Genomic DNA, 11,996 nt, shown 5'->3' on the forward strand with positions numbered 1-11,996 from the left:
CACACATGAAAAACATTAAACAGCCAAATAAAAGAGAGAAATTTTTATTTAGATTCTCAAAACCTAGCAACTATTTCTCAGCCCTGAAGAATCTAGTAGACTCAGGCAACCGTACAACAGCAAGGAGATGAAGGGATATGGCATTGATGGCAACTAAAACTGGCCAAATTAGAAACATGAAATTCAATGTTTCAACAGGATCAAGCCTATTATCAGTACAATAACCTAAAAAAGCTGGAGGAGCAGTCACAACCTATTACAAAGATGAACCCTCGAAGTATTAAGATTATACGGATAGATGTATATCATGTTAAATAGATGTATTTTATTTTTAAAAAGAGTAAATGGACTAATAATTTTATTAAAATAGCTAAGAAGCATGCCTTCAATGCTTCAACAAACCATAACTTCCCAATTAAGCATCAACTTTAGGATAACATAATAGATAACAAACAAAACTTCTGAGACCTGTGACGAGACCCACAGCTTTCCAGCCCTACGGTCATCTGATGTCTCCAAAAGTAAAAAACTGTGGTTTTTCAGGCTTAGACTGATATCTCAAGCAAAGTTGTCCTCTAGGCAAATAATTTTTTTTATATCTAACCTGATTCTTCCTGAATTACTAAGACCACAGTTCCAAGCTAAAATTAAAAATCAAATGAAAGAATAAGTCTCAAATCCCATTGTGAAAGAAACCAGGACGGTGTGAGAATTCTTCAAATTAAGAAAGAACTAGATTGTATAAGAAAAGCGAGAAGAATCATACAGTGTGACCAAGAGTATTTATTCCCAAGGAGGAACTAGGAAGGGAGAATTGCCTCTTTTATTTACTTCAGCAGCATGAATTAGGTAGTTGCATTACCTATTTTCCATGTTCCAATAGCTCATCTAGTTGCTTTTGCAATAAGGATTGCCAAATATATTGGAATTATTGGACAAAAGATTCTAACATTAGCATACACCATATCCTCCAATTCTCCATCCCTGCCTTTCCCATCTTACCCCAATTCTCCACTGAAAACTTTAAGTGACTTGAGCAAAGTACGACAAGCAGTTGGAATGCACCAACCAAACTACTAAGCTCACATTTACCAGGGGCCTTAGCCTCTACGTGACACTGCTTGATTTGGATCTGACCAAAGAAATATTCGCTCCAAGCTAGCAGTCCTGTATCATTATTCATTAATTCCTCCAGTCATAATCAGAGTCAATGAAAACATTCACAGCTCCAGCATAATTTAGGATCAACAGAATTGCCCTGGTTGGCCGAACCATCATCATGGTGCATCAATGATCTGATGTCTCCAAAGTAACAACAACAAACCAATCAATAGAAAACTGCAGGAATGCTCAAAACAGTAGCTGATTTTGTATTATTTCGGCAATATGAAAGTAAGATACAGTTGATCTACTATTAGAGAGGTAGATTGTCTCTCACACAAGACCTAGACACCGCTAGGAACTCACAACAAGCACTAAGAACATAAAACTTAGCAATAGCATACCTAAACCCTAGACAATTCCCCCTTAAATAGCCCTAGAATACAAAATCATAAGTAAAACCTTCCTAGATAATTTAAACATCATTTAGGAAATATTCCTAATTAAACATCATTTAGGAAATCTTCCTAAACAATTAAACATAATTTAGAAAATCTTCCTAAATAATTAAACACTTCCTAAATAGCATAAATATTTTTAGAAAACTTTCCTAAACACTCCCAAATCTGAATTCAAATCAGCTCTCTTTCCTTAAATAAACATTCCTAATTCCCTCCCCAATCTAAATTCAAATCAGTCATCTTTCCCTAAATAAACTTTCCTAATTATTTATCCTCCTTACATAGTGAATATTAATTCCCCAGGCGTATCATGATCAAATGCCAAACCCTTATTTTAAGTAATGGTACTATGAACTTAAAGTGAGTTTGGTTTAACCAAAGGTAGACTCGTTATTTGATAACATATGGAATATAATGCACTTGGACCCAATATAAATTACTCAATCCACATGTTAAAGCATAACTTTAAACTTGCCTAATGGAATCTATAATCAATAGCTACTGATTTGGCATACATTTGGACCAGAATCAAGTAATTTGAGCAATAAATTTTGTTCTTAAGTTTGCGCTCAACAAAACAATGAAGGTAGAAATTTTTTTGATGATGATATAACCAGCAATGATGAGCCTGATTTGGGTTCAATCAAGGTGACCCCAACCATGAATTTGATCATAAAAATGAACTTTCATAGTGGTTCCTCGCTATAGAGTCCTCTGGCAAGCATCCAATAAGATTGATCACCATATACTTCTCTCAACCAAAGGTTCAGATAAAGTGTCAATTAATAATTTAAGCTATCTCATGGTGGTCCGGTTACTCCGGTATCGCACAAGCATCCATCATGGAATAAATTGATCAATAAATCGAACAATAAGGACAAACACTGCACTCAAGCAGTCTGAACCAACATATGCTCAATCGAAATCATAGCACGGGTGCAAACCTGAAACTAAATCCACCAAGCTTAACTCAAGTTTGAAATTGCAGTTTTTAAAGTCATGTCTTCATGCATTTCAGATATCTTTTAACTTGAATCAATCTGGGGTTAACACCTAAGGCCAGCCATGAAATATCTTATTAAAGTAATAAAAGCAAATATTAAAATAAAGCTAATAGTTTTAAAACAAGCCAATGGTTGGGATATATATATATATATATATATATATATATATATATATATATTACACACTTCACGTTGAGCAGGTTGATAGTGAACAAGTACCAATCCTTAATATATATTTATTGGATGCTGAATTAATTCAGCACAAGAATGATCCCACCTGAATCCTAGTATGCAATTGCATGATGCATAATGAGGTATAGATGAGCAGCTATTGCACTAATCAAGCAAAGTTATACCACTGGCTTTGATCATGCTTCGATACAGGTCAACCTTTCACTGCTTTTTTTTTTCATTTAATTGGTGTAACCAATGTGCAGAACATTGTGAAACGCTAGCAGTATTTTACAGTGAAAAGTCAGTTCAAAATCCTCGAGTAAGAGATATGCAGAACATACATGTCAGGTACCAATGGTGTTGTCTTGACTTTAGGTTGTACCACATGTCCTATAGCAAATATACCACCTCCGTTTTTAGTGTCTAAACAATGGGAAAACATCTTTCTTACTTTTCCAGCAGAAGCAAGTTGTGATAGCATGGATGAGTTTGACTGTCCAAAACCCAGGATTCCATCAACTGCTTCCGCTGATGATCCCAGATCGCCAGACTGCTGGTCACCACATCTACAGATGGAGCAGACCATGCTTGAGAAACAAAAAATAGAAATACAGGAAGCAGTAATAAAGAAATGAAAGAAAAAACTATGGAGATGAAACCGATCAATTCTTATCACCAAGAGTTATTAATCTTAAGTCAAAAATATTAAAATAGTTGAAATAGAACTAAATACACATAAAGAATTGTCTTATTTGTTTTTTTATCAAAATGAACACGGACTGGAAACCATGGAAGGGCATTGCAGCTTTATTCATACGTTCAAGACTCATAAATCTCATCAGATATGATCTTCCTACAAATAGTTATGATGCTTAGAATTCATTTCACCTTTGAACTTGTGCATTTTACTTTCTTCACATATTGGAAAAAAAAAAAGTGAACTCGTTTACAAATAAATTCAAAATGCTAGAAAAGAACATCATATTAAAGAAGAAAAACATTTGTACACAGCATATCGCGCCAAAAATATATATATTCAAGATTATGTAAATATGCAAGAAAAATAGTACGGCTATAATGCAGGTTACAACCTTTTGCAAGATTTATTTTCTATGGTTATGCATAGGTAAAATATTAGAAGATAGCCCAAGAGCAGTAGTTAGGTGTCCTTATTATAACCTAGGGATCACAAATTTGAGTCATAGTAAAAATCTCTTAACATAGTAGGAGTAAGACGGGGTACGCCAACCCAAGTCAAAATCAGCTTTGGTAGAAGCCTCACGTATTAGATGCCCTTTATTACTAATATGTAAAAAAGATTCAACAAATATTTTAAAACATATAAAAAATGTCATGACTAAGCAATTGAACTTATCCAATCTACCTAGGCTTACCCCTATTACCTAGATGGTACATTGGTGCAAACTCCTATTAACTAAAATTTTAATTCTAGCAACGTGTGTCATTTTATAAAACTAATAACTTATAAAGTAGTATGTTTTTTGGTTTGTAGCTAGAACAATGATATTGGTAATGAAATGTGCAATGTTGATTGACAAGTCCAATCAAAAACAACATAAGGCAAGGACAAACAAAAGAAATTATGCTATGGTCTTCTTTCATTGGATTTTTTTTTTTTTTTTTTCTTCAAGCTCATCCAGCTATGGTCTTCTTTCATTTACTTCTCTTCAAGCTAACAATCCAACTAGAATGCTGAGAGGCTACACCAAAATGGTTAATAGGAATAAACAAACTGAAAGGAAGGAACAGATGGCATCTAGTGCATTAACAGGCTATCTATTTTTTCACCGCACTCAACTGATCAGATGGAGTGATGATTAGATTAACTCTATCAAACCCGTTATCTTCCCACAATTCAAACATTTTCTACATAATTGCTCTTAAAATGATATGGATTCTAGTGTGCTTATGCAGGAACTGGATTTACAGCTGCAGCCTTCAGGTCATGAGCCAAATGATTAAGTAAATTCCTTTACCCAACTTGCTCCTTAAAATTGGCATCTTTCTTCAAAGCCCGAGAAAGACCAATATTCAAGAGCTCAACCCCTTCCTTAGTTGAAATACAAGGTATAAACAATAGGGCTTGCTGCGCGAGCTGGGCAAACAACACTTAAAAGGTCAACCTGATCAATGAACTGGCAAGAAAACAATTATTGGATGCCTCATTAGAGACCGGAATGAAATGAACCTCTCCATTTTTTTTCCATTTAAGTTATTATGTAATTAATTTTCTTCAGTAATTAAAGATATTGCATTAATGATGCTTAATTATGCTTGAATACTATGGGAAAATTTAGTTTTCAATATAGCATTAATAAACATAGTACCTGAGGGGTTAACGAGTTCTCGACCAGAGATCAGGCCAAAAAGACATTACCAAATGCTTTGGAACTTCCACTACAGGAAAATCTTTGTTTACCGGCAGAATTTCATCAGCTAGTAGAAGCGGTGGTTTGACCGGCAAATATTATGTCGCTAATTTAGCACCGGATTTTTAGGCGGATAAACCATGGCGGTTACTTTATCCGCTGGAAAAACCGTCTGTTTTTGTAAACCATGCAGTTACTTCCGACGAAAAATACGCTGAAAAGGACTAACGGAACTTTCAGCAAATTCCACCGACTTAAAACCGAGGAAATATTGCCTGTGGAAATTTCGCCAGAAAAAGTTATGGCATAAAAGTTGCCGAAAATATCACCAGAAAAAGCCATATTTCCCTTTCTACGGCCATGCTCTTCTCATTTCATTCCATTTCACTCCTACTCGCTCTCGCTTCGTAAGTCGCTTCCGTCCTCGACGTGTTCACCTCTCCATTGTCGACGTTCGCAGCCCGCCTTCTTGTTGACCGCTCTTTCACCGACGTTCCCCGCTCAGTTGCCGAAAATCCGTCGTAAGTAGCCAATTTAGTTTTTTGTTTGGTCATGAATGTTCTCAGTAGACATTTGCAAGTCATTGTACCATAGTGTATGCATTTTGTTGATGATATTCTTCTTGTTGATAAGACTAGAGAGGGAGTTGATGTGAAATGCTTTATGGTGTAAGTTTCCGACGGTCTATCCGACGGAAAATCGAAAATATTCGCTTGATTCTCTCGGAAGACATTTGCAATATTTTATGGTGTAAAATGTTGATCATTAAACGAGAAGCATGGCTTTAAGTTAAGTGTTTGCAAAGATGAGAATGCTCATGAGTGAAAGAGACACCTTAGATAGTTTGATCACATAAAACGGCAACCTCCCGATGACCTAGTTAGGAAAGTAGATGTATTAAATTTAGCTTATGTTAAGAAATGTGTAGATGTATTAGATTTGGCTTATGTCAGTAAATCACCCAAAATATCTAAATAGCAAAGTGTGCTTTCACATAGGTACCCCCCTGAATACCTATACACGCCTTTCTTGGCATGGTAGGATTGAAGACTACGGCTGTGGTGACAGCAGATGAGGAGACTGATTCTAATTAGATTTTTTCCTTATTTTTGGACATCTATTTTATATGTTGGATATTTCATCTGTATAATTGTTTATTTTATTTATCGTTTTTTAGTGTGCAACTACCGAACTTTATATTTATTTTAAATTGTTTGGTGAATGTTTAATGAACTTGGAATGATCAAATATGCTATTAAACTATTTGTTGAATGTTAAATTGTTTGTTTGTGTTCAATGTTTGAATGAAAATTGTATATTTTTATGCAAATTTGTTGTGTTGTACAAAACATAGACAAAAGAGATGGTGCTTTTTTTGCTACAGGTTTCCGGTGGATTATCCACCAGACTGTTGATCTGTGTCCGACTGATTATCCGCCAGAATTTCTAGCGGTAAGTTTCTGTCGGAAATTTCTGCAGATAAACCGCCAGTACTATTGACTAAAATATGACAAATCATACCGTTATATTCAGCCGAAATTCTGCCGGTAAGCCCACCAAAAATATTTTCATCAAACTGCTCCACCGCAAAAAGGTTTCTAACACGCATTTCACTGTCGAGTGAAGTTCCGCCATAAAAGCATATTTTCCGGCGGAATTTTGCCATTTCCAGGCGATTTGGGCCGCCGATAACGCGCAATTTTCCTGTAGTGTCCCAAGTCAATAGCTTAACCGTATATGGTTTATATTAGATAGGGTAAATTAGTATGAAATGTTTTTATGTTGTCATAACATGGGACAAGCGTAAATATCCCATTAAGTCTTAAAGGAGCAATGATTTAGGGTATACAAATATGATGGAAAGGAAACATCCCTACATTTCATTCTGCTAACAACTTGCATTTATACTCATATTTGATAAAGTGGATTGAACAATAAAGAATAATCCATATAAAATAGAAAAATATATATATATTGAAAACCGCAACTAGAAGTTGCCTATATAATTTCCTCATATATTTATATTTTTTTCTTATTATTACAAGTTAAACCGTTAGTGCTAAGGAGGTCAAAAATCTGGAACATGTGTTTGCAAGATATCAAGTTAAGCACTACAAACAAGTCCAAGGATCCAGCAATTTGCGTGAGGAACTCTTGTCAAAGATCTTATGGGCATACAGCTGCGTCAAAATAGTCAAAAGTGATCTTTTTTGTGTACTCACTTTGTATCTCAAGGACAGATCGGGTAGAAAGGAAGTATTTTTTCCTCTCATTTTATTTAAAATAGGGTTATAAATTGGTTGAGCCGAGCAGGGGAGCACTATTTAATCAAATTTGTTTAATTTAATTTCTAATCAAACTCAAGTCAAGCCTAAACATATTTCAAATTTCAAAATCTTGTTAAAGCTTGTTTATAATTTGTTATTGAGTTCAAGCTTTAATCAAGTTAAACTAGCAACATGTATGATGTTATTGATTTAAACAAATATATGAAATTTTTAATTTATTCGTCTACCTATTTGCTCAATATTTTTAACACATTTGTACTTCTCGTAATATAAATCACTATTGACGTCCATATAATATTAGAACATTGATAGAATAACATACATTAAGCTATCAAATAAATAATTAAATCATCATCAAATGAGCATGATATCAAGCTTTTGGAAAATTACTTGTTGAATAACAGACGAACATGCTCATGAATGTAAATGAACAACCAAATTAATGTTCAAGCTCATTCATTTATATGTCGAGCTTAAAAATTTATATTCAAACTTGCTCATCTTAATAAATAAATATAAATGAGTCTTATATGAACAAGTATCAAACTATTCATCAAGTGCACTAGTATGGTTATAGGCCTAAATGAAGTTTTGTAATCAAGCCATTTTTAACATAGGTGGTTGAACAATAAATAATTTAAAGAATATAGAACTATAATGTAAAACACAAAACATCATTATGACTAAATATAAAATATATAATTCATCTAATGCATTTTTTTTCACTATATTAATCATAAGGCAAACGAAACAAGCAATCTAGAAAACATGTTTGCAAGTCAGCAAGTTTTATGTTATAAATAAATTTTCAATATCATTCCCAAAGAAAAACTCATAGCTCATACCATCATAACTCACCCAAAGGTAACACTTGCAGTTGCTATTTTTGTTTGATGATTACCGGAAACATGATTATATTGCACATTATCTGTCACAAAATACCCAGTAGTTGAGCTTCCATCACCATACAACACAGTATATTGGCATGGTGCATCATGAATACAACCAGGGATATCAGCACCATATGTGGATGAACAAAAGCTTTCATCACAAGACACTATGTTTCCACTCGAAGAACTGTTGAGATCATAGAGCGTAAGCTTTATCTGCAAAAAAAAAAAAATTTTGAAACTCAATCTTTCCATATAAACTAGAAGGTCACGAGAGAGAAGCCAGCTGACTTGCCTCCATATAAAAGAAAAATTATATCATAAAAAGACACATAAAATTCCAAAAAAAAACTTTACCCCAAGATCACTTTTCTTTGGGCAATGCTTACAGGTGATACAATTCAGCCAAAGGATGTCGCTCCCAGTGTCCACCTGCACGTAGTAGGACTTTGAAGGCGTCCCAATCTCAATTTCAGCATAGTACAGCCTATAAAACATTCAAATTCTTGTAAAACTCGAACCAATATAACACATTTTAAAAAGAAAAATGTTAGCGACTTTGAACCAAAGCTATTAAAGTTGGGTTGACAATTACATGTATTAGTGTGTATTTTATTATAAATTACTATGCAAAAAACATCTATAAATATTCTGTATATATGAGTATATAATAAGAAAATAAGCTCATACATAGCTACTATGCACTTTTGTGTACAAAATATTTATAACAGATTGTAATTCATAACAAAATACTTAGTCATGCACAGCATTACAAACCTTCCTCTATGTTAGCTTAGTTTAACTAATAATTTTTGTATAAATTGACCTAATCTATAGTGGAAATTTTCATTTTCAATTAAACGCTTAAGCCTATAAGTGAGCATCAACAACTTTGCATTTCTAAGAATGAGCTTTTATGTTAAATCCCGTCGTAAATCAGGATTAGCATAAATTAAAAATAGATTTTGAAGGACCAAAGTAATAAGCTAGAACAACACATTTGAAGCCGCGATATGACAGGAACAAATCACATTAATCATTCAATACCAATTGAATATGGGTTTACACCGGTACTATGTATCAACGAATTAAATAACATGTAAATTACGCCTAATAGATCAAAATGCAAATCCACTGTAAACCCAAAAAAAAAACCTTAAACCATGATGTCTAAAATATTTTTGACCGAGACGAACCCCACGAATCTCAAGTGCCTTACAATTACGAAACTGGTAAGCTCACCCGGTCTCGGTGGGAACACCAATGCCGCCAAGTGGAATATCGATGGCGCCAGCTGCGCCGCTTGAAAGGAACCTGCCATGGCGGCGAACATCATGGGCGCGGAGGTCGGCGATATGAGTGCGGTCGGTGTACTTTCGCTGAACCCTAAACACACCCGTGCCGCTTCCCAAATCGAAGAAAGAAATGAAACTAAGAAGGAGAATAAGGATATGCGGGGGCCAGCGAGGAGGCCACCGGCGATCCATCGATTAATGCGGGAAACAAATTATGTGAGACGTTGTGTAGGACAGATTATTCGAATGCAAATAATGTATTATTCCTCCCGCATCTCCTTCTCCGAGGTAAAGGAGAAGGAGAAGCAGACGGAAGGAACAAGATAACGAAACTAGTAGGAAGAAGGAAGGAGGGAACCCAGAGGAGGAAAACGCCAATTCGGTGGAGAGCCAGGAGACGCTTTAAATGATCGGTTTATTTTGGCTGGCTGCAAAATTGAGAGCAAATATAACAAACTTTTATTATGCAGAGCGGCGAAGTTAACTTATTGTTTGTTGTTTTGGAATTTTGATTTTATATGTTTCATTTTTTTTTTTTTTTATGTTTCATTATTTTAGCATTTTGTGAGATATACAATTTTTTTATTTTTTAAGGAAAAAAACCAGTAATTCTTCCTGAATTAAAATAATATAATCATATTTTTGTAACTGGTTAGATGATGATTCAAAATGGGCAAAAATGGATATATGTGTATATATATAACAAAATGTTCATCACAAAGGAAATAAAATCTATTAAAAATTAATGTCTCTAAGAAATTTACTTGATCATCATGATTCTAAAGGAAATATTTAAATTAAATTCTAGACTCAATTCAACTCAAAATGAGCTCAAAGAAAGCACTTGAAACATAAATAAAAGTTTTCCAGGAGGAATGGAGTCTCATGGTTGAGATAGTAGATGTAACACCACATTATCTAATTTTAAAATAATAATTTATTTATCTATTTATCTATTAATTAACAAAACAAAGCTTATATGAATTCATCAATATAAATTAATTCAATTGAAGTAACTAAAAATTATATACATCAAAATATAAAATTATATTTTATACGTCATCATGAAATTATCTTGATTGGGCACGAATCTTGAGGCAAAATCAGTTCGGAATTTTCAAAAATTAAATTCGAGAGCCTATGAACTCTGATTTCAGCGAGCTTACAGTCAAACTGAGCGTCTCGGAAATACGAATCCAACAACACCAAATTTGACCCAATCCGAGCCCAAATGAGTCTGAATCAAGGACTCAAAGCACTGTTGAAAGGTTCAAACCGCAATTTGAGTTACCAAACGGTCTTCGATTTTGACGAGCTTATACTCGAATCGAACGGATCAACGAGACGAATCCAATGAGCCCAAGATCGCCGAATTCCGACATCATCAAGGCCTTCAAATGCCCAACAAACGGTGCATGATCAAAGGATTCAATATCGACCGTCCATTCAAAACACTCCCAATTCGCTCCTGACCTCAAGCCTATTTACGGGCTATGCTACTCCAGAAAAACTATAAATAGAGCCCTCATTCTACACCAAGGGGACTCAAGTGAAGAGAGAGAAGAATAAGAAGAGAAGAAGGAGGAGAAGGAAGATGCTCCTCCTCGACCACCGCCGGAGCTCTTCCTGTCGCCCGAACACGCCGGGATTATGCGTGATATTTGGGAGAACGCAGGAATTCTTCCCAACTTCCACGTGATACTGAAATTCTTCCCAATTTGCAACAGAGTTCCCTTCTAACGCTGAAACTCCGCCCAAGTGAAGCCGGAGTTCTCCTTTGCCACCAATAGACGTCGGACTTCTACCCGACGTCGAACCTTCACTCTTCGCCAAGTTTTCTACCCGACGCCGGACTTCTACCAATTATCGGACTTCGCTGGACGTCTACGCGAAGATGGATTTCTTTCCATTGTTGGACTTCTACCTAACGCTGTCCTTTTGATATTCGTCGTCAGACTACAGTCTTTCCGACCTCCGTCGCCCGCCGACTACGGTCCTCCTGACTTACGTCGCCCGCCGACTACATTCCTTCCGACCTCCGTCGTCAGCTGACTATGATCTTTCCGACATCCGTCGCCCGCCGACTACAGTCATTCCAACAAAACGAATACGTCAATAGTAACTCTTTGTATTTACATCATGTAATGTACTCTATAAGATGTACATCAAGCTAAGGCCTTCTCCCAAGGAAGGGCCTCATTCGTAATCGACTGCAAATACTAGTGGATTCGTTCAAACTGGGCTAGGCCCCGTGGTTTTTCCCCCTTTTTCAGGGGGTTTCCACGTAAAAATCTTGATGTCTCATAAATGCTAGACCCTCTCTCCTTATTTGATTGCGTGCCGGATTTTCGTACAACGCTAAGACGTTAAATCATATATTTCTCTACTGCCGC

At 35.4% G+C, this 11,996-nt stretch overlaps 1 protein-coding gene across 1 annotated transcript in view; it reads right to left on the reverse strand.

Annotated features, from left to right (window-relative positions):
* The window catches only part of LOC110108589 (aspartic proteinase-like protein 2), a 47,065-nt gene extending 37,017 nt beyond the window's left edge, over positions 1-10,048 (reverse strand). Inside the window, exons 1-4 of the mRNA XM_020839282.2 lie at positions 9,551-10,048; positions 8,666-8,795; positions 8,277-8,524; positions 3,082-3,306 (exon numbers count right to left, since the gene is read on the reverse strand). Of these exons, the coding sequence (XP_020694941.1) occupies positions 3,082-3,306; positions 8,277-8,524; positions 8,666-8,795; positions 9,551-9,795 (848 nt within the window). The 5' untranslated portion in view covers positions 9,796-10,048. The remainder of the gene's footprint in view (positions 1-3,081; positions 3,307-8,276; positions 8,525-8,665; positions 8,796-9,550) is intronic.
* Between the last annotated feature and the right edge of the window lie 1,948 nt (positions 10,049-11,996).

This window comes from Dendrobium catenatum, unplaced genomic scaffold, assembly GCF_001605985.2.
Source record: "Dendrobium catenatum unplaced genomic scaffold, ASM160598v2 fragScaff_scaffold_923, whole genome shotgun sequence".
In the NCBI taxonomy this organism is placed as follows: domain Eukaryota; kingdom Viridiplantae; phylum Streptophyta; class Magnoliopsida; order Asparagales; family Orchidaceae; genus Dendrobium; species Dendrobium catenatum.